The sequence below is a fragment of the Agrilus planipennis genome, unplaced genomic scaffold, assembly GCF_000699045.2.
Source record: "Agrilus planipennis isolate EAB-ADULT unplaced genomic scaffold, Apla_2.0 scaffold53, whole genome shotgun sequence".
Taxonomy (NCBI): Eukaryota; Metazoa; Arthropoda; class Insecta; order Coleoptera; family Buprestidae; genus Agrilus; species Agrilus planipennis.
The window spans coordinates 1,448,966-1,472,093 of record NW_020438880.1 but is presented as its reverse complement, the minus strand read 5'-3'; the positions used below and the strand labels follow the sequence as shown (position 1 = coordinate 1,472,093).

Below are 23,128 nucleotides of genomic sequence, written 5' to 3'. Positions count from 1 at the left end.
AGTAACTAATCTTTTAGAAAATAAAAACCTAATTTTACTAGATTATTAACGAAAATTAGTAGCTGCGTAATCGAGGGATTTGTAATTCCTAATTACGGCTCCTATGTAATCAATATTCAAATTTGGATTGGACTCCTGACTCATGGGAATCCGCAAAATGACTCATACTCCATTTCTACATTTCTTGTAAAAATTGAAAATTATCACCTTGAGCAGATGCGCAACGAAGTAATTCTAATAAAGGTTTTGCTTTTTTTTTTTTTAATATGGGAAAAATTATCCCCAAATATTCGTAGCAAATCAGATCTTAAATATTTTTAAATAACGTCTTCTATTCTAGCGTATACTATTTGCTATTAATACTAACTGAAATATTAGACAAAGGCCCAGTTCATAACAACCCTTTTTTAAAAGTGCAATTTATTAAATCCTATTTCAATTTTATTGTTTGAAACATGTTTTGTTAGTACTTTGCTGTCTAGTAATTTGTTACTGGCAAACAAAATAGCTCAAACCCCAACGTCAAAATACGACACTTTTCGGTAACAAAGTTACCTTCTTCAGGGACGTATTTTGGCGTTGGGGTTTGAGCTATTTTGTTTGTTCTACAAGTTTTTCCAGTCTTTATATTTGCTACTGGTAACTTTTAAGATAAAATAACATTAGTCTTATAATATTAGTTACCTTTTTTTATTTTAGGAGTTTTGATATGATAATTAATATTAATTACTTAAAATATTAAGCGGTACCTATAAAACAGACCACCTTTATTAAAATAATTTAAAAAATTGATACTCACATTATTTCTCTTTAAAAATCAACTTCAGACTAACGAAGAAAATGTTTTGTTAGGTGTACTCTTTAAGTAAAAACGTATGTATATATTTACAAATGATTATGTAATGGCTACTGTATCCTTCTGAGGACATCCTTTAAATAATTACTTTAATTATAAAAGATTATAGCACCTTTTTAATACACCTTCTTACGCTCGTAAGCTCCTTTTCGCAATATTTCACGTTTACAATAGAATTGTCCTTCATGCCTTCGCTTATAATAATTGATTTGATGGTACATACTTTCTTTTGCATAAATATCAAATAAATATTGCATAAGTAGCAGTGTGCTAAGTTTTGAGTGTTTTATTATTATATATGCAAATAAACACAATTGTGTTATATACAACTACTTATAATACCTACATAAAAAAATGGGCATACAGGGTGATGTTAAGTGGCCTAAAGACTAATAAAATATACACTAGTGGATAATTGAGAATCGAATATAAGGATATCCTAAGTATACCTATAAATCCAATAAATGCAAATTAAAGCTTTTGAGAGATGCTATGCTTCGTTCAAAAAATTTTGAGATTTCGTTTAGACTAAGACAGCTTTCAGGGAAACATGTGATGTTTTCGGATAGACGTCGTTATTATACATTTCTACAANGCCCTTCTAGCCTTCGTACATTTCCGCACATAAAAAAAAAATCCAAGAAAAAAATGTGTAATTTCTATGCTCGATGAACAATTTGCCTTACCTGTATACATATTATTTTCTAGACAAACGTCAAATTTAACATTGTAGGTTTTAATTTTGTTTTTCGAATAGTTTTAGCACTAATGTTTAAGAATATTTATATGTATAGCGTAATAAAAAGCTGAAAGGTAAACATTAAAATATCTCTACGGCATTGGTGAAACTGTTTACTTTTTTACTTCTGAAATAAACTAAAACATAGGGGAACGCAAAAAAGTCGGTTTTTTAAACAAATTTATGTTCTACATATTTTATTATCACAATAAATAATCAACTGCGCTCAATGGCGCCCCTAATAACGTCAAAGACATGAAATTGGCGTTAGTGGAAGAGTGCGACAACTTACCTCAAGAAATTATGGATAGCGTAATTCAAAGCATGCTCTAATTAGAGCCCGCGGCAGCTATTCCAGGTATTAGAGTTTTTTTTTGTGTTTGTTGAAAAATTATACAGTTCTAAGTTTTAAAGAAAAAAAAGTCAATTTCCACTTTTGTAATTTTGGTTTAATTATTCAAAAAGAAATGTTGTATAAGTTACATTAGGATTTGTTTCAGATAGTTTGAGCGCAACTGATTATTGTAATAATAAACATAAACTTGTTTAAAAAACCGACCTTTTTTTGCGTTCCCCTAATTGTGCTGGTATGTGTAGTAGACGACAAGGTAAAACGTTCACTTTTTTTTTCTTTTTTGCAATTCTCCATCTTTTGAACAAGGCTTCTCAAAAACATTACATTATCATTTATACGAAAAAATGACTGAAGGTCGTATTTTCCAAAAGACACTGGTGATTCCATTTTTTTGTAATAGAAATTCCCATATAGTCCAGTCAAACAAGCAAAATATGACTTGATTTTTCCGTTACGGCGNATTAATTTAGAATGACATTTTCAGTGGAAAATTGAATTAGAACAGATCTTAGAAGTAGCTGTTAGTGATTCTGAATTATGGGTTGCAATGCTTGCAGAAGCTTTAAAAACATATCCGTCTACTGGTGCATTAAATACAGAAATTTCGGATCTATATGAAGTGAGGCCTATTTTTACAGATTTAGTTAATGATCTTCGTCGATTAGTAAAGAAACAAGCTGATCAAGTTATGCTTCCTATGGAATAAACCTTATAACTTTTTAATTTTTAATAGTAAGTTAAAAAAAATATCAGCTCAAAAAATGGCTCGAGAACATTAAGTTATGAAAGAGGGGGTAACTTACGATTAAAAAATTAAAAGTTATATGGTTTTATACGTCAAGTATATAAACGTGCTGCCAAAGAAATATTGTTACAATATCGGTCCAAATCAATATTTTTTAAAAAATTCTAGCGGAATATTAAATCTAAATAGTTTTTCAAATTTTTGGCTTGGTTTCAGTAGGAAAAAATATTTACAAAAAATACCGCATTTACAATTAAGCAAAAAAAAAAACCGTTCGATGGCTTATTATTTACTTATTATTACTTTCTAACAACATTACATAAAAACGATTTTAGCCTGAAATGAATCCCCTGAAGATGTTATCTATTAAGCATGGCGAAACGTTTGCAGTTAGGGAAAGTAGAAACATCTATAAAGTCATTTCCTCAATATGATTTTCGCAGTAGGATATTCTGAGTTATGACGTTAAATAAAATGATAACTGAACAACAATAATAATCAATAAATAGCTCAAAATTATAGACATAAAATGTCACCAGCCTAGAAAATTATACGAAACAAATAATGACAAAAAAAAAAGAAAATAAACTAACTCAAAAATTTAAAACCCTACAAACTCACGAGTAACGTGAATGTTTACTTATTAAGTATATTATCGACCTATCATCAATTTTTTGTCGATTACAATAATCTTCTACGCGTATATAAATCAGACTATGAAATTAAAATTATAAACAGATATATTACAATTTATAAGTTTCACATTAAATTGTTTGGGTATGTTATTATCGTCATGTTTTTTTTTATAAATATTTGATTTAATTTATATACACTTTTCTTCGAAAGATTTTTAAATTTAAAATACTGTTTTAAAAATTAACTGTAATTGGTATGGTACTTATCGTTAGTAACTTACCTTATGTTGAATGTTGATTGTTCTTAGCGGTAGCACGCGCAGGTACTTCTAATTTTTGTTTGTGAAGTTAAGTGAATTTTATAGTGTCGTGATCATACTTATAGGGATAACATCCTTCGAACTGTTTAGCAATGTAATTAATATGGTATGTACAAATAATGGTTCATCATTGAAATGTCTTTATGTGTAGATACGCCAATGACGCTACCGTATACCATTAGTGTGTACAAACATCAAAGTAATTATAATTTGCTACAGCTAATTTAATAAGACAAAAAATTAATCTTTTCGCGATGTTCCTTATGAGCTATGAATTTTTAATGTACTATCCTTGATTACAATAGAACGTGTGTCAACAAACAACTTTATATGTACTTATACGTAAATTTATAAAAAAAAATGTGTGATATCGTCATGGACCACGGAATTCGGAATAATATAATGACAGAGTACAAACTAGACTGGATGGGGGCTATACGGGGATAGGGGTACGATGTGCCTAAATTCTATTGGCTACTCGTACAGAGCACGCATTCTTAGTAAATCATTTAAGGTGTAACCATGAATATATTATGCTTGTTTTTGGGCGGATTGAAGATCACCTTTCCTCTTGTCATCTATAATCACACGTCCCTATATTATTCATTGGATTTCAATAATTTCTATGAAGATAAATTTGAATTTCACTAATTTTATAAAATTATAACACGCATTATATTGATACTTGAAACTTGCTATTTTGCATGACGTCACTCAATTTTTTTTGCTTTGACCACATCATTTCTTCAACTACATCGCTATTCGTGTGATAATAATATGTTGCTCTTTCTTTTAGAAACTTACTTTCCTTTATGATGCTAAAGTGTTACGTCACTTAAAAAGGAAACTGTTTCACAAGGTTTTATTATATTTAATTTGTGGAAGAGTTCATAAGTAAGTTAAAAACACCCTGTATAATATGTTCTAGGGTTTTCTAGTTTTTGTATATTGGTGTCACTTAACATTTAGATATGAGTTGGCCATAATGCTCATGCAACAAATATTTTGACAGGACAATTGACAAAAACAAAAATATGTAAAATGGCGAATGTACGTGACAGCGATACTTCGTTGTGGCTACATAATAAATTAGGAACATCAAATGATTCATGGACAGGTGGTTCAATATGTTCGCAATTAAATGCAGAAGTGTTAAGAAACATCAAAGATTGTTTTCCGGACCTTCAAACTCAAGTGAAGTTGAAACTTCTCTTGAGTTTCTTCCACATCCCGCGCAGAAATACAGAGGAAGTAAGTGTTTACAGCAGTCTGCTTATATTTTTGTCAAATTAACAATAATACAAAATTTGTTGTATTAATGAAAAATGATTTTTTATTAATTTAGAATGACATTTTCAGTGGAAAATTGAATTAGAACAGATCTTAGAAGTAGCTGTTAGTGATTCTGAATTATGGGTTGCAATGCTTGCAGAAGCTTTAAAAACATATCCGTCTACTGGTGCATTAAATACAGAAATTTCGGATCTATATGAAGTGAGGCCTATTTTTACAGATTTAGTTAATGATCTTCGTCGATTAGTAAAGAAACAAGCTGATCAAGTTATGCTTCCTATGGAATGCCATTATGTAAATAAAGCAGCTTTAGTGTCTATTGTAAGTATCAGAACGCACATTATCTTTTTACTTTCATTTTATCAACATAGTATTTATCTTTTGTTAGGTAGGTCAGCAACCAATCCCAGCTAAACATTTTAATTTAAAACGAAAGCCAAAATCTGCACTTATAAGGCAGGAATTATTACAAAAATCAACAGATGCAGCTTCAAATCTCAAAAAGTCTTCAGCGCCTGTTATTCCTGTTCGATCAAGAGGAATGCCCAGAAAAATGACAGATACAAGTATTATTCTATTTTGTAATAATTTGTGGTTTAAAATCAAAACTAAATTGATTTTTAGCACCACTGAAAGGAATTCCTAGTAGAGTCCCCACATCTGGATTTGGACGAACAGGTTTAAGTAATAATACACCCAACAGACCACAATTATCGAGGACTACAGCTGGACGAAAAGAAGGTGGTGTAAAACTTTTAGATATTGCAGATCAACCTTTAGGTTATGCTGCTGCTAAAAAGAGAAAGAAGATGCAAGGTAATTTTGACAAGTAAAATTTTGTAAGCCTTAACATTATTAGGAATAGATGTTTTTATCTGAATGAAATGTAAACAAAACTAATACTCGCTACAATCACACCATTATTTTCTAGAAATGGAAGATGCCAAGAAGGCAAGTGAAAATGCAAATATTCATAGTCCACCTCCTGCAGCAGGTACAACTCCAGACTATGCTGCTGGTTTATCAGCTACTCCAACATATGCACCTGCTACACCTGCCCCTCCTGTAACAACTATTGGTATGTTACTAAATACAATTTCTTTTTCTTATTAGTTCTAGTATGCATACATTTAAATTTTAACTTTTGTATAATTTTCTTCATTTTTTAGTACTCATTAACGTTATGTCAACATTAATAGGTAAATTATTATCATCTGGGTGGGTAATTGTAATTTTATTAAATTAACAAACCATCATTGAGGTATTGTCAAGGTAACACACCTTTTTTTACTTACATAATTACATCACACAAAAAATATTTCTGAGTCGCGTAAAAACATCCGGCATTTGGTGTACTTCATTTGCAGCGACCATATCGTTTAAATCATCGACGTTTTATACACACGCTGTTTCATCAAACCCCCTACAAAGAAGTCCAGGGGATTTAGATCAGGTCTACTTTCCAGTCTAGATACAGGACCCGTACGTCTTATCCAGCGTCTAGGAAACTGTTCGTCAATGCAATAGTATTCTACACTGACCTATGACACCGACATACAAGACAATTTCTTTTAAGTTATTTTAGGAGTAGTTGAGGATTTTAAAACCCTAACCGAAATGAAATAATTGCTTTTACTTCTAAGTTTAAATTTAATTTTTTTCTGAATGTGTTTAACTTATTGTTTTTTTTTTAGTACCGACTCCGTTATCAACCACCACAACGGTAACTCAACCGGTAATACAAACCGTGACGTCAACGGTAACGGCAGCTCAAGTTCCGGTTACGGACGTCGTACATACCACAACTGCTGCTGTTGTTGCATCCACAACCACTGTACCTGCTCTTGCGACAGCACAGTTCGTGACGCCGTCAACTCTTCGGCCGGTGCCACCTTTGATAACAACGGCGGCTGCAGGCCAACGGGCCACTGTTGTTACGGAGCAACCGGCCACTGCCGTACCGGTCGGTACTCCTGTAGTTTTATCCACGCGTCCAGTACAGCAAGTTACACAAATTCGGATACAACCGCAACCCACCAATACATTACAAAGGAGGGGGTTGGCACTTACAGTAAGTAGATGTGATGTTAAGGTTAATGCAATTACTTTGAAACGAAAGTTAGTAAAAATTCTTCTTGATTACTATGCGTCAAAAATTGAACTACAGCATTTATTGTAAAACACTTTCATATAAGGGACAGCCACTTGAATAATGGAAATGTTTCACTATTTAATTTATTGTACTCAAGAGTATGGTTTCTATTTATGCGATCAGTATCAAGAGTATATGCTTATTACTGAACTTTAGTAATGAAATAATAGTAAATAATAATAGTAAATTAAGTGGTGAAACTTTTTCATTATTTTATTCAAAAAATTGAACTTTTCCTTTTAAAATTTTAATTTAAAAAACTGTTAAATGTGAAGGATATGGAACCAAAGGAAATTATACTCGATAGGTCAAAGACTAGGGTGGTAAAAATTCATTGAATTTCAGTAGGTGGCTAAAGAAATTTGAGAGGAAGAAAACGATAAAATTTGGCTTACACCCTGATGATAGATCATTCTGATAAGCAAATTTAATAAAAAACAAACAAATTAGCTAATCAGCGCATTTATCTTCAGTCTTAAAAATCTTCCATCAAAATTGTTAATTAAAAATCGCGAATTTTGGCACTTTTCATTTCAAAGCAAAGATTTATATACTAAACTATTAGGATGTCACACATTCCTATACTCTTTATACTTTGTATGTATAAGGGGGGAGGGTCTTACGGATGACATACTTGAAGGATACGAAATTTAGAATAGGAATGTAACATCTTTGTAGTCTACTTATGTACTTCTTTGTGGTACACTTCCTTGTGCTAACAAAAATCCATTATGATTTTACACATGAATGCCTCAAATATTAGCAAACTAATGGCTAACCCTAAAAAACGACCGTAAAAAATTCGATGTACTTAGTCAATTCTTTAAAAGCTCTATAAATAATTTTACATAATTTAATTATTAAGCGGAATTTTTGTATTACTGAAACAGTTGTATGGGACTTGTTGTTTACGATGTTTATTTTATACTACGTATTTTTTTATCGAATAAGAATTTTATGCGTATAAATCTGTTTGATTGGTTTCTTTTAGTTTTCATTTCTAAATTTTATTTGAAGCTAAATATTGAGTTATCTCAAAATTACCGTTCATCTAATGTTTTATGTGAATAATTTTACATATGATGGTGATTTAATATTTACTTGTATATTAATTTTATTTTTAACATTTAACATTACAGAGAGAACAAATGTTGGAGGCTCAAGACATGTTTAGGACTGCAAATAAAGTTACGCGGCCCGAGAAAGCTCTCATTCTCGGTTTCATGGCAGGCTCGCGAGATAATCCGTGTCCCCATCTCGGTAATATTGTGACAATCAAATTGTCAGAAGACCAAGAGAACGTACTACAATCCGACGATACATATTTGACAATGTTAGTAGAAACACACTTCCAAATGAACTATAATAATGGCGAATGGAAACGAATAAAAAAGTATAGGCACATCGAAAATGTACAAAGTAATCAAATGGCTCAGAACGTACCGACGGCCACGATTGTATGATAAGAGGCGTGATTCATCAAAGAAATATGATGGAAAAAATAGGTTACTCCACATAGTATTTATTGGATGTTTTTTCAAGCGAAAGCGATAGGAAAAGTTTTTAGTTTTGAACTTTTTTAGACATATTTGATTAAAGGAGGCTATGCTTTTGATTAAAAAAAATATGTTAGATGTCGGGATATAGTGCCAACGTTTCATGGCTGTGGCTGCTTCATTTAAAATACGATAAACGGAAATTTTTGTATGTTATTTTTCTCCATTGACTTCGTATTTTTTCTTATTTCATTGGTTAATTTATTTTTAAATAGTAATATCACTACAAAAACACATTGGGAATAATTCACAAGCTTTGTTAATTTTTTTTCTTTACAAATTCATTTCGGCCACTAGACTATTTTCTAAGATACAGAAATGTGTGTACGAATGCCGACTTTTTTATCAACCTCTATAAATAAATGTCAAGTGAATATAAATAAATTATTAATAGTTATGTATACTTGTGGTTACTTTTCGATAAAATCATTTTAAAGATTGAGGAATTTGTCATACACGTGGACTAGCTTTCTAATACCCTCTTAATAAAATGTTGCTGTTAATGAATTTAAATTAGTTTCATCGTTCTGAAGTTCCCCGTTAGTTTGAAAGCGGGAAAAATAAGGAAAAGATGTATGCTAATTTTTATAATTGTTCATTGGGTTGCACCAGCATTGTGATTACGTACGTTATCATGAATCAGAACAATTCTAGAAGTTAGAATGCCTTTCTTTGTTATGAATGACTTCCTACCAAGCTCCGGATGATTTCTCGCTTGCAAACCAACAAGGTGCTTCAACAATATCAAGACCCGTTTAAATTCATTGGTGACAACATTGGCTGTTGGAAAGTTTGTCCAAAATGTCTCAATCGTCAACGTGATTATGTTCACTTGATTTATTTATGGCCCATCGGAGATTGAAAAAAAAAAGCGGTCCTCGTACTGCTTATCACTATATTTTCGATTTCATTTTATTTTATGTTTTTTTGTTTTATAATTAATGCAAGACCACGAAACATTGTCATTTCTTACATCCAACGTGATTCGAGAGTTTTAATGACGACATTGGCCACGAAAGATCTCACATGTTTTAAGAATGTTTAAATAAAACGTCTGCCATTTTTGTTCATTATAACAAATGCGATGTAATCGTTATTTGTTCTTGTACGTTTTTTATTAAAATATTTATTGATAAACTTTTTAACTTTGTCACAGTGCAAATAGGATTACAAAAGGGATATTAATTTAATTAAAGATACATACTAAAGCTATAAAATATATTGAAAATCAAAGTAAATGTCCAAAACTAGTGTATACATGGAAATGCTTGATGCTAACGAAATGAAGTTACATCGTAATGTCTTTGTAACGAAACTCTTCATTACTGAAAAGTTCTTACAACGTAACGTTATTTGAGCTTGGTTGATTTGCTTTATAGCCCATGTACGGATTATTATAATCAAACGGTAATTTTCTGTAAGAAAACAATAAGTTGCAGTGAATATGAGCGATAAAGTAGAACCTTTGTATGTAGATGAGAAGATTTGCTTCAATACCTTAAAATACAGCTACAAAATGGAAGTAAAACGTGACATTAGGAGACAGAGTTATTCTTCCGCACAAACAGAGCTTACAGTGCTCTGCACTGTTTGGGACATTGTTCAGAGTTGTGAGCTCTGCCCCAACAAATTCTAACGTAATACAGACGATCAACGTGCTAGTATTCATAGCACCTATCAGTATAAAGGCGCAAGAATAAAAAACAAATGCATTCGTTCCATTTATTGTAAATGCGTTGTTTATAGTGGTTTTTTTCACGGCAGTAAAAGAAAAATGACTACGACAACACTTACTTCGTTAGTTTTTTGTTGTTTTTTCCCACTGTAACCTTATGATCCTAGGCAATCCACACAGTCGCCGGTTCAGAAAAAGAAGCTGCTTATTAGAATTTTAATGTCTGTATACCGGAAGTTGCAAAGGAAAAATTGATCGCCTACGTTGCTTGGGGATTGTTAGGGCAAGACCCTCAACTGCGATAAAAGTACCGAGTGATGCATCGTATGCTATGCTCTGTATTGTGCGGGAAAATGGCTGTGTAACCTAGTCTTTTAAACTTCATATAACGAACTAAAATTATTGGTCCCTTGAGTTTTGTTATAAAGAGTTTACATTGTATTTTAAAACTGAGAATCTTGCAAAATTTGAGCAAAGATTTTAATTCCCAAAATAAATAGAAACTATTATACTATCGGTGATATTGAAACGTGTTTTTAAAGTCATTTTAAACAGCACCTAAGTTTTCAAAAGAAATTTTATTAAAACATTAATTTGCAGTTTTTTTCATTTCAAAGTAGTTTTTGATGTAAATTAGCTAGCCTTTTTTATAACGAATGTTTGTACATTGATATTTGGTTAATTTAAATGTTATAATTAAGCGAACGTTAATGTTAATAAAAGTATATATTANACATTAATTTCAATATAAGGTTAGGTTTTTAATTTGTTGTGACATTTACTTATTTTTGACAAGTTGACTAAAACGTATGTGTATTGAATATAACAATAACGAATAATAAATTTTATTCAGCTTCAAAAAAATGGTAACATTTGATCATTACTTTTGCAAAATAATTAAACTGGTTATTTCAACTGCATTATTTTAGAGGGCTAAGAAAGTGTTTGATCCATCTGACAACAATATTCCCAGAAAAAGAGGAAGACCTACTGGGTCAATAAATAAAACCGTTGACAGACATTCTAAACATACTTCTAGCACTGAATTAAGACCCGATTCCCGAATGGGTAATATCAGAGAACAAGGAGGTGTATGTTCAGTTTGTCATAACAATGCAAGAGTATCAAATGATAGGTTTGTTTCATGTCGAGAGTGTAGTAACAAAGGTACGCAAAACTATTGTCATGTAAATGTTTTATTACGTTTTCCAAAATTGTGTTTTAGCTCATTTTAGCTGTTTAAATGGTGATGACAATATGATGTTACGAATGTATCCTGATAATACTTGGCAATGTCCACACTGTAAAACATGCGTTATTTGTTTTGAAACATCTGATGCAGTACGTAAATAATACTTTTTGATTTTGTTAGACCATTTGTTATGTTGTCTGTTATTTTAATTGCTCTATTGAATTATAGGGCAGTTTGATCGTTTGTTCAATTTGTGCTGATGCTTATCATGCAACATGTCATCAACCAAGAATAACTGAAAAAATTAGAAATGGTATGAAGTGGCTCTGCATTAATTGTCAGATGCCAGAACAGTTGGCTATTAATGATATTCAGTCGCATGTTATTACTGGTGACAGGGACAAAATAATTATTAATGGTGAGTTGTAAAGATTATAAAGGCATGGTTAAGATTTCAGGGACCATTGTCTTAGTAGATTTTATTACATCAACTTCTTTGGGGTTTGCTATATTAATAAAATAAAGTAATATAGAGATCAAAATGGAATTTTGCAATAGTGTGTGACACACTCCTAATTACTTCTTCATAAAAATGTGGTAGTCAAAATAAAGACTAATTAAGTTTTCAGTAAATTACTCTACCAAATAAATAATAATACTGTTTTTTCTTTGCATTTTTAAGTTTAAATTTTTTGTAGGCATTCATCGAAAATCACCATCTCCGTCAGTTTCTGGAAATTCTTCTCCACTGTACAGATCATTACAACCGTCTCCAACACCTCCTACTTTAAGCCCTCAAGCTAATCGTAATGGTGAAATATCTCCTGATTTTAAAAGTAACCTTTCAGATTCACAAAGTCTAAAGGATTTGGATCTTGAAGAACACATTGATCCAACTATTCCAGATGCTACCAATTGGTCATATGAAGACGTGTACAATTATTTTGCTCGGTATTTTCCAAATGAAGCGAAAGTATTTAAGGACCAGGTAAGAAGGGATAGTAGAATTGCATTTTCTTTGTTTATTTGACTGAACCCGTAAAAGTAAAATTATTTTACTATTAAACAATTACAATGCACAAGACCTTTAAGTAATTCAACAAGCGGAAAAGTATGAAAATTAATAATGATAAAACAAAAATGTTGGTTGGTATGAGATGTAAAAATTGGTTAGAATTAATATAAAAATAGGAGACGAAAAACTAGAAGTTGTTATTTCGATATTTAGGAAGTCAGATAACACAGGATAGAAAAAATGTTAGAAACGTGTAACAAAGAATGGCACAGGGATCGGATCGTTTTCTTCTCAAGTTCGGTTAATTTGGAAATTCAGAATGATTATAGGCTGTATGGGTGTGAAACATGGACGGTGGGCGCTGCGAAAAAGAAAAAGTTAGAAATGTGTGAGATGTGTTATAGGATGTGAAATATACCGTGGATAGAAATGAGGAGGTATTAGAAAGAATAGAGGGCGTTACGGAAGTCGATGCGAGATAAGTTAGTAAGACATCTCCTCAGATGTGAAGGGTTAGTAAGAAGCATACTATATGCAGAAACTGGAGTTAAGAAGGGTAGAGGTAGACTTAGATTAAATTACTGTTCTTAAGTAGAAATGTAGTTTGTTCTAGTTTTCGAGAAATGCGAAGATTGGCTCAAAATAAGACCTTAAAAAAATACAGAAAATTATTTTTATGCCCTTTTAAAAAAATACAGGGTAAAACCAAAATAAATACGTAAATTTTCGAATCAGAAAATACATATGTAAGGCAATATAATTCATTAGTAAGCAAAAGTTCCTACTTCAAATAGTTGAGGCTAGGCTAGCCTTATTTAAGGTACGGAACATTAAAACTGATGTACGATTTGGGAACATCAATAATATAATTTTCTTTTAGACATTGAAATTTTAAGGGCACAATCAAAATATTTAATAGTTACATATTAACTTTTAGGAGATTGATGGTCATTCCCTGCTGCTTATGCGACGAATAGATGTACTCACAAGTTTAAAATTAAAGTTGGGTCCTGCATTGAAAATATATCGTCATGTTGTTAAATTACAACACAGACGGGATGATCCAAAATTGTACTGGTTGTAATTCATTTTTATTTGTGATACTGTTGCTTAGTTTTATTTCGGTACAGAAACAAAAAGTGTATTTTTTTCTTATTTATTTTTCGTTTAGTGCATAATTGTAAATTGTAAAAAATATATTTTTAAGGAATGTATGAATTTTAACCATTTAGAATAGAAATATAATTAATTTTTGATTGTCATGTTTTTAAAGCACCATCATATTTTCGGCTACGGCTAGATTAAAAATAAAATTTTCCATGTTGGGATGAAGTTTCTTCTCTCTTAATGATTCTATCGTTATCATGTTCATTCTGTCAGTTTTTAGAGTGACAAATTTTTGTAGATAATTAAATACGTCTTGCGTTTTTCTGAAGGCTTCTTCAGATATTTCTTGATCGGTAAACTCCTCTTTTTCTGCTAATTTCACTAATGATACAGCGATTTCCTTGTGTATTTTGCACATCGTGAATACGTCTAAAATATACCGCCAATTAAATTAATATTTCAACAATTACTTTTTTAATAAAAATGGAATTATTAAAATTTAACATTTTTAAACGGTTCTTTTTAATTGTTTATATGTCTTGTGTATCTTGTGATTCACTTCTGAAACAGATGAACTAGTATTCGAATAAAACGGTTTAGCAGTTTTCAAATTTTCTCATTCGTTTGAGTTTTTTTCATTACTTTTGTATTTCTCCGACTTTTGCATGAAATCAGAAGAAAATTTTATACAGAATTTGAAATTGAATCGTCACGTATTAACGAATTTTGAAAATTTCGCTTGGATCTAGTGTTATCACTGACAGAAATTAATATCGATGGTGCACAAAAAAGATATTGAACTACATAAAGGAATATACACTTTGTTGTATACAGTTAAATTTCTGCGCTCGAACCTCCTAAAATTCGAGCTTTGGAAAATTTCTATTTTACTGCCAAACTTAATTTTTCTTTTGAAGATATCGCTGTTGCATATATTACTGTTACTCACCGCTAATAATCCTTATAATCTCAGGTCACAATGTCAAACAATATAAATACATCGTTCGTGTTGTCTTTTCCTACTGTAATCTGATGCTGATTTTTCCGAAGAAAATTTATATAAATTCGAATGAAAGAGACAGTTTAGAATGTAAAACACACACTCGAATCATTACAACCGTCTCCAACACCTCCTACTTTAAGCCCTCAAGCTAATCGTAATGGTGAAATATCTCCTGATTTTAAAAGTAACCTTTCAGATTCACAAAGTCTAAAGGATTTGGATCTTGAAGAACACATTGATCCAACTATTCCAGATGCTACCAATTGGTCATATGAAGACGTGTACAATTATTTTGCTCGGTATTTTCCAAATGAAGCGAAAGTATTTAAGGACCAGGTAAGAAGGGATAGTAGAATTGCATTTTCTTTGTTTATTTGACTGAACCCGTAAAAGTAAAATTATTTTACTATTAAACAATTACAATGCACAAGACCTTTAAGTGTATAAGAAATTATTTAGATATAATAAATGTTTCTTAATGTTATCTAAAACTCAATAAACCTGTTCGATTTTATCGCACTTGCAAAGTTAAAGACTCTNCTACTACAGTCTTTGGTAATTCCAGTTAAGAAAAATGATTTTCCCTACAATAGAATTTGTCATATAATAAAAAAAAAAATAAATCAACAAAAATGTTACCTGTATTTTTTCCGGGTTGACAACATATGGAATGAGATATAATTCTGGTTTTCTATATTTCATTAACTGACTAAATAAATACAGGGCCTAAAAATTAAACATATCCTTTTGCTAAACAAAGTATTGTTAACCGCAGTTAGCGAAATAATGATAGGTAAAAAGAGAAGTAGCACACCAAGTTTTTTTTTTAATATTTTATGGGATTTTTTTATCAAAACTGTTACTACTTGCTATCTGCTCTCTTTCTTCAGTGATTATATTTTATAATGAAGTAACACTTCGACGAAAATTTTACAAATACTGCTGCCTTTTAAACAATAGCTCTTAATATTTAGTACCTATTTTGACTATTTTAGTTCTGAAGGACTATTATCTGCAATGTGTTTTTTGTTTATTTGATAATAGACGGGAAAACTCTCATTACATAAAGTAGTAAATATGTGAATGCAGGGCGAGTCACAAATCATGAATAAAAAAAAAATAAAGGGATGAAATGTAGCTCAACATTGTGGTAAATTATTTTCAAAATAATTAAAAGTAAACAAGTATGTACTTTGTTTTTGTAACATTGTTGTTACTAAACGCAACTAATTTCGATACCAGTATCATTCTTAAGGGATTTATATTTAATGAATACAATACAGGTAATAGAAGACTATTTACATGGTACGTAAACTGTTAATAAGAATTTGGCTAAAAGTAATATTGTTCCCACATAAATCTGTAATGTGTTTGTTCTTTAAGATAAATTTTTAATTGCTTCTTGCATATTTAATTTAATAGTAAGTTTTAAGGAACTGACTGTGATAGTTTTACTTGTACGTGCAAAATAATTTAATTTAATTATTTTCACTAAATTACTAATATCTGTGATAAAATGTACAAATGTAAATGTTTCCGATTTTCTGTTTAGAAAATTAAAGTGTTTTTTTATACAACCTGAAAATAATCTAATTTGACGGTTGAAACGTCGTATAGTAAATAATAAATAAAATAGATTACTCGGTTTTGACAAAATTAAATTTGATCTATCAAAAAACTAATTCTCAGCCTTTTACCATAATGTACATTACTTCAAGATTTTCCCGATTTTGGAAACGATGTTTACAAGTGATGTGTTTGGAAACATTAAAGTAACTTTCTTAAGTTTAAAGGATTTAAAATGAACTACCTGTCGGTCCTTTGTAAAAAAAACATTACAGTGTGAGCATGTTAATCTCTAAACTTTACTTTTATCAAAAATATTTGTTTTGAGTTTGGATTAAAAGATATATACATCAGAGAAAGAGTAAGCTTAATTTGAACTTTGATTTTACTAAGAGGATAAACATATGCTTGTTTGTATTGTATTTATTGCTTAAATTTTGAATCATTTTTTCTTCTTTTTAACATATGAGATTGATGGTGATTTGAGGAATTATTAGTAGTGTTACCCGTAAATGTTGATTTTCAGATGTTACATGTGATTTAAATTAAAGATGTCGGAAGCAATAGAAACTTATAAATCAACTGTAATTGATTCATTCAATGTAAATCGCTCGGAAACTATATATGCTATATCGAAACAGTATAGTTGCTCAGCTAAAATAAAGTTATAAAACCAAAGTACTTTGCTAGGTGCTTACATATTTATATTTATATTTTTACTACTATTACTATAGGATACGACAAATTAAAATCAACTGCTACTATTTGTGGGGCAGAGGTAACATTTTTTCAAATCTCGACAACACTGACTTTACAAGGGGTGGTATCATAAAAAGTATCCAGGGGCATCAGCAAGACTAAGGTGGTGGTGTATAGTTTCAGTGCAGTCACAATTACACTTTCAATTCTTTAACTTATTTGTGAATTTAAAGGTAAAGCGTTTTCTGTATAAGGTAGTTTCTCCACTTATTGTAAAAAATCTGTAGTTTTATTTATAAACGTTTTTTACTAAATTTATAAATTTTTCACTTTTTTCTTTAACACAACTGATACAATTAGCATAAAAACCTTAAAAGCCATGTGTTTTGTTGAATTAGGATGGTTTGGTGATGCTCATTAATTTTTTAATAAATATATTCATAAATATTATCTATAAATAAATAATGTGATTAATAATAATATTTAACTTACAGTTTGAACTTCCTCTATGTTTTTATGGTAAACAATAATACGTTTTTTAAGCAATAATCCAGTGTAAATTAGGATAATTTCTAAACCAAAATCCAGAACCAATTCTACAAATAAAAGTTATTCATTTGTACATTTTATTGACAGTCACCCACACAAGATTACTTTTGTGGTGTGACTTGTTTAGACTTAAGTATGTTATTTAATAAAAAATAAAACAATAATACTGTATAAACACAATTATTTTAAAAACAATAATTTGGATGAGTTTCCCTCATTAAAATAACAATAAAAATAATACAAATTATTGTATGTACAGTATCTAATCTATTCACTTACTTTTAAGACCACTTGAATTGGTTTCTGTATATAATTCAAAACAATCATTTTCTATAGTTGGTAAAAATCCCCCCTTTGTAATTATTTCTACAAAACTTTTCACTAATTCCACAGGATTTCTTGTAGAAATATATTTTTCCATAAAAAAAATACATGCACTGTAGTACTCTTTAAATCCAAAATCTTCGGTAATAAGAACTGAATGTAAATTTCCTGAGATCAGAATATATATCCACCTGTTGGAATGAGTAAAGTAAACAAATTTGTTTTTTGATGCCAATGGAAGTTTGGATTTTATAAATTCTCTTAAATCATTTGAAATTGACGGATACACCCATATAAACATATACTGACTTTGTATTTTTTCTAAAATATATAAAATGTAACTTCTTAAAATTAATTTAAAGTTAGCCTATACCAATAATATGAATCGAAATTACACTTCTAGATAATGAGTTTTTTGGAACCATTATAAAACGAATAAATCATAATTTTATGATTTAGGTACTGTAATATACATACACTCTGCCCGATAAATTCACAATTATTGGACCTTGAATTAGGTTGCTGTTATTTGATTGTTTTTATTAACGGTAAGATTTTAACATTCAAAAACAATCACTTGTATCACTGTTCAAATATGAATTTAGACTCGTTTTAATTAAACAAGTTCTCATGCAAAACATTTCTCGCGTGAAATTCGAATTCTTTTTTATAGTGCTTAATATTTTTCATATTTTTTAAATTTTTAATTAGTATATTTAAATATTTCTATAATCCATGATAGTGCGACCGCAATCATAGACAGACCATAAATAAAATTAAAATAATTTGAGTTGTGTATGTCATATCTTCAATCTATGATCTTAATCTATAACATTCATTAGGTGTATGATAGGGTTATGGTATGTCTATGGTCTATATACTTACGCTACACTCTTTTATCTATGACATTGTGTGAATGTTACTTGTTACCCTTTGTGCATCCTTTGTGTATCTATTATCTATGGTGAATGTACATTATTTTAATAGTGCAATCTTTTTGTTCATTCTTAAGTTAAAATTGAACAGTTTGATGAAATGGTAACTATTAAAAACCCAATAATAATTATTTATGTTCATTTGAAATGGATGCTTGTGTTGAAAGTGCAAATATCTTTAGAACAATGACAGAAATACCTGAAAAGCTCAACTTGTGAGTTGGGAAAAGCTTCTATGGCGTGTATTTGGTGTTAATAAATTAATTAAAAATGACATTACAAACTCTCAACGATTGTATCCCCGATCACCATAAAGAAACACATTTGTGCATTACTTTTTATCTGCTATCACATTATTTGCTATCTAGCCTAAGATAATTATATATTACTAAATATTGCTGATTGTTTAACAGGAACGTTACTAATGTGACCATTCACTGTTGTTACTCAAGACGGGAGATCGGTCAATTAGCAGATTATCAATGAAAAACAAAAAGCATTATACATACTTTGGACATCATGTGTCTGCATTTCATCCCATTAAGGAGCAGTATCTATAAAATCAAAAGGTTCGACAGAGTGGTAATTATTTTGATTTATTAATTACTTAATTTAAATTAGTTAANAGTATAAATAAACGTTGTAGTCAGTTGTAGTGTACCTATAGTATTCCCTTCAATGTGTATATATTGTCCACAGCATAAATTTAAAAAAAGCGTTGATAATGCCCACGTATTAAGTGGGCGAAACACGTGTCTGCTCAAAAAGTTTTATGGGTAATTAGGGGTGAGTCTTCTTTTTAATTAACTGTTTATAATACTTTAATATTGTATTAGGCATGTTTTTTAGTAAAGAGGCTAAATTAATCAAGTCTGAATACTCTCTCATAATATTTTATTTTACAACAGCATAAAAACTTGGGATCACATGTGATGAAATTTTAGTTTCTCTTTCTCTGTGCAAAGTAGCAGTACCAACAGTCCTGAGGAAAGAGTGAAGGTGCCTTTTGTCATTGGGAATGGAGACACTGTGTTATTGTTAAAGGAAAAATTTATGACATAAATTGGTAAGTAACATTTAAGAATAGTAGATGAGGTCCTACAAACCTCAATTTCTTAGAGATTTGTAACTTATTTTTAAAAGACAGATTTTAAACGTTTCGGAAATGTCAAAAGCAAAACAGCAGAATTAATGTGAAAATCCAGCAGTGTGAATCTTAGCATAATACATTTTAATTTGTTTTTTTGTAAAGTAATATAAATGACGTATATGTGACTAATTTGAGAGTGAAAAGAAGAGTCATAGGGATTAAATATCGTAGCAGCTGTTTATTTCCTTATGAATAAATGGTATTATCTGACAGAAATAGCTCGGCCCCTGCAATATGTAAATAATGTAATGTAAGCAATGGTCCATTAACACAATTGATATAATATTGTAGTGTGGATGGTTAGTTTGGTCATCGTGGTTTTGTGAAAACCACCATTATTATCAGAGAACAACTTTAAATCCGAAACTTCAACGATAGTTATAATTAACAATGATTTTCACCTAATTTTAGAGAGTAAAATACTTTCAAAAGTTATTAAAAAAACAAAATGCAAAATAGGTGAAACTACTACACGTAAAGTGCATTATTAGTTTTCCTGTAAATATTACAGATACAATTAAGACATCCTGAAGTGAGTTTACTTATACAATACAGGTCCGATTTGAAAACCAGCACACATACCCAGCGATAAACTGCATCTCTTTCCTTCGAATACCCTTTCATTGTATCTTACCCCGTTCTCTCGAAATACCAGGGGCCAAACTATTTCTGTTAAGTTGTACATTGTGTATATATTATTTTAGCAATCACCTTTAAAATAATATTGATTAAAAGTATTTAATTATTTTTTGTTTGTTTCTACAGATTGACTAACAAATAAGAAAGAGTAGGATGTTAATTTTGACCCTAGCGATGATGACATGGGATGTCTGACCTGGTACTCCTTCTCAATTTGATTTTCATTCCACAGTTAATTCAGGTAATAATGCATAGTTAAATTAATATTAATTACACTTTATTAATCTGGTGTCAATTTGGTTAACAAACAAACTAGAATATAATCATAGGATGACGAACATATGTTACTTCTTTGTATAATACCGTCAGCTTATTCAATTTTTTTCTAAAAGAGAACATCGATGTGCAGTTCCAATCCCCAATTTAGAAAGGTTTTTTGTTGAGTATTAATATTTTAAGCTGTTGATTTTGAAAGCCGAATCTTTAATAAATAAAGGAATTCAGGACTGCCACTGCAGTCTGACGCTCAGAATACTTTGCAGTGAAGTGAGTTGTCTATATTATATCAAAGACGAGCAGTCGTCAGCGGTATTTTAAATTCAAATTATCATAGTACAAAAGTGGCTGCTACGGTGTGAGTCGAAACTCGTAAGCATCTAAATGTTTAGGTTTAAATAAAATAATCTAATTTTATTTGGTACATAAGCGGTCTATGTATTACGATACTTACACTGTTAATGTAAATTATTTTTTTTCACTTTGTTTTGTATATGTATTTCTCTAATGTCTCGTGTATATTACATTTTTTTACGATTTCTGATAAAGAAAGTTACTTATAGTTAAAATTGCGGAAAAAAAACCGTTAGCTTTATTTGGGAAAATTGTGATGAGAGAAAAGAGATAGATGGTTCCTAATCAAAAATAGAGATTGATTAAGAAGAAAAGTAACGTGTTGATTTTTTTAGTTAGCGTATAGTAAGAACTAAGCAATGAATTTTTTATCTTCTGTCCAAAGATTGAGAAATTTGTAACAGTTATTTCTTTCGTAGGCATCTGAAGTCTACAATTTATTCCAGCATTTTTAAAAAGCACTGTATTTTTTAAAAAAATCCGTGTTTTCAAATTTAATTAAAAAACCCTTGTAAAAAATGGCACGCACTATTCGTTGTTACAAGAAAGGAATAAGTACCTGTGATTTTGAATTATGTCAAATGAAAATTTCCTAGCCTTATGGCAACGAAAGGCATTGTTTCACGGTTTTATAATTAAAACTTCCGTACGTTTCTGTATAGTCTACATGTAACAGCAATTCCACGAATAGTAGATATATTGAATTTCTTTGTAGTTGTAAAATTTCCTTATCTGCGAGTGTTTTCCTCGGTACACGTTTTTTTGGCGTTTACACCTTCTCAAGTTTCCTGAGACCAACTTCTTACTCCCGCCCTCCATCAGCCCAACCCCGAACCAGTAAATACTTTAATTTTTTTAGGGAACCACTACCTTTAGCTTTGTTATACCTGCGCATACAAATAACAGCACATATTATGTCTACCTGTTATATGGGACAAATTTGGACAAAAATTGACCGACACATTTTCGATTTGGCTGAAATTTTATTATTTACGGGTTTTGTATCGAATGAAAAAGAGAATCGTGTTTGCGATTTTTTTTTTCAATATTTGGGAAATAGAAGTGATCGAAAATTTAAGAAATTGGTGATTTTTGACATGAAGACTCATTTTCAAAAATTCATAACCCCGGCTCTATTTGAACTATAAACTTTTTTCATTTTAAAGCTAAAAAAACGAATTTCAATAAAAATTATTAATAAATCATGTTATAAACAAGTAAAATGTTTAAATCGGTTTTAAACAATTGCCCCCGCCATAATATAGTAACCATCATTTTTTGATATTATTTGAGAAGGAATACAGAATAATTATTTCAATGACGATACAAGACACGGAAATAAGGCGTGCAATGGAATCCGCACGCCAATTTAAAGTGCCGCACCGAATGAAAACTTCAAATTCTGACTAAAATCGACGGATCAGATGAATTCAAGTTTTAATAAATTTGTTTATCCTGTGATTTAATATTTTTTATGGTTTATTCTACATCAAAATCAGTAATAATTCGGAAACAGGATAATTAAACCACAGAAACCGTTTACTAATATACCGAAAACTTTTGTGTACAAATTTTTTATAAATAACAGTAAGGTACTTTTAACATTATACTGCAATTACATAGTTTCTTAATTTGATTCGTTTAATGTTTAAAACATTGAACTTTTTGTCCATTTGGTCGAATTTTATTGTACCACAGGAATGCCATAAACCCACAAGTCAACATTTTCGTGAAGTTATGTATGTTTTTATAATAGTTTACAATTAGACTATTTTTGTTTTGTTGGTCGTGTTCTTTTTTTATTTTTGTCAATGTGTACTTTAAGTTCCCTAGACCTAAAGTGAACACATTTTCATTGAGACAAAGCGGGACAAATGTGATGAAATGAGAATTACAATTTAGTTATATATATTTTATTGTATACATTCAGATACTTGTACAAAAATTTATTTATTATTAATTATTGGTAACTATAAATATATCTGTAAAAAAA

The 23,128-nt window shown here is 30.2% G+C and overlaps 2 protein-coding genes and 3 long non-coding RNA genes across 15 annotated transcripts in view; 2 read left to right on the top strand and 3 right to left on the bottom strand.

Annotated features, from left to right (window-relative positions):
• Window positions 1-3,786, bottom strand: part of LOC112906739 — a 5,982-nt gene extending 2,196 nt beyond the window's left edge. The window contains exon 1 of the long non-coding RNA XR_003232547.1: window positions 3,612-3,786. This is a non-coding gene — a long non-coding RNA (uncharacterized LOC112906739). The remainder of the gene's footprint in view (window positions 1-3,611) is intronic.
• An 869-nt stretch (window positions 3,787-4,655) lies between these two features.
• On the top strand, window positions 4,656-11,042 carry LOC108733103 (negative elongation factor A). Of its 2 annotated transcripts, none has more exons than XM_025981509.1 (7): window positions 4,656-4,901; window positions 5,010-5,264; window positions 5,332-5,509; window positions 5,568-5,759; window positions 5,875-6,021; window positions 6,638-7,014; window positions 8,235-11,042. In XM_025981509.1, the coding sequence occupies exons 1-7, from the start codon at window positions 4,692-4,694 to the stop codon at window positions 8,556-8,558; spliced, it is 1,683 nt and encodes a 560-aa protein (XP_025837294.1). In that variant the 5' UTR covers window positions 4,656-4,691; the 3' UTR covers window positions 8,559-11,042. The 2 variants fall into 2 exon arrangements, with proteins under 2 accessions (XP_025837294.1, XP_025837295.1); XM_025981510.1 differs by having other exon boundaries at window positions 4,812-4,901; window positions 4,996-5,264.
• Window positions 11,043-11,080: 38 nt separating this feature from the next.
• The window catches only part of LOC108733132 (PHD finger protein 10-like), a 13,994-nt gene continuing 1,946 nt past the window's right edge, over window positions 11,081-23,128 (top strand). For 4 of the 10 annotated variants that reach the window (XM_025981508.1, XM_025981505.1, XM_025981507.1 and 1 more), the window contains exons 1-9: window positions 11,081-11,192; window positions 11,256-11,493; window positions 11,552-11,667; window positions 11,747-11,936; window positions 12,217-12,330; window positions 14,804-14,979; window positions 19,130-19,298; window positions 19,661-19,782; window positions 20,632-20,746. In XM_025981508.1, coding sequence (XP_025837293.1) covers window positions 11,190-11,192; window positions 11,256-11,493; window positions 11,552-11,667; window positions 11,747-11,936; window positions 12,217-12,330; window positions 14,804-14,979; window positions 19,130-19,141 — 849 coding nt within the window. In that variant the 5' untranslated portion in view covers window positions 11,081-11,189 and the 3' untranslated portion in view covers window positions 19,142-19,298; window positions 19,661-19,782; window positions 20,632-20,746. Of the gene's footprint in view, window positions 11,193-11,255; window positions 11,494-11,551; window positions 11,668-11,746; window positions 11,937-12,216; window positions 12,507-13,470; window positions 13,791-14,803; window positions 15,078-16,943; window positions 17,358-19,129; window positions 19,299-19,624; window positions 19,783-20,631; window positions 20,747-23,128 lie in introns of those variants that run through there. The other 6 variants (XM_025981504.1, XM_025981506.1, XM_025981503.1 and 3 more) reach the window with 6 other exon arrangements.
• Window positions 13,676-14,737, bottom strand: LOC108733133. The gene is made up of 2 exons (XR_001937196.1): window positions 14,590-14,737; window positions 13,676-14,069 (listed from the first exon to the last, which is right to left on the bottom strand). It is a non-coding gene; the product is annotated as an uncharacterized LOC108733133 (long non-coding RNA).
• Window positions 15,179-18,532, bottom strand: LOC108733131. Its single transcript, XR_003232546.1, has 5 exons — window positions 18,259-18,532; window positions 17,737-17,972; window positions 17,401-17,504; window positions 15,283-15,369; window positions 15,179-15,227 (listed from the first exon to the last, which is right to left on the bottom strand). It is a non-coding gene; the product is annotated as an uncharacterized LOC108733131 (long non-coding RNA).

Excerpts from the sequence above, each read along its gene's own strand:
- LOC108733103 (XM_025981509.1), top strand. The coding sequence starts at position 4,692 with ATGGCGAATGTACGTGACAGCGATACTTCGTTGTGGCTACATAATAAA. Across the intron at positions 4,902-5,009 it reads CGCGCAGAAATACAGAGGAA|TGGAAAATTGAATTAGAACA; the intron begins GTAAGTGTTTAC and ends TGACATTTTCAG. Across the intron at positions 6,022-6,637 it reads CCCTCCTGTAACAACTATTG|TACCGACTCCGTTATCAACC; the intron begins GTATGTTACTAA and ends TTTTTTTTTTAG.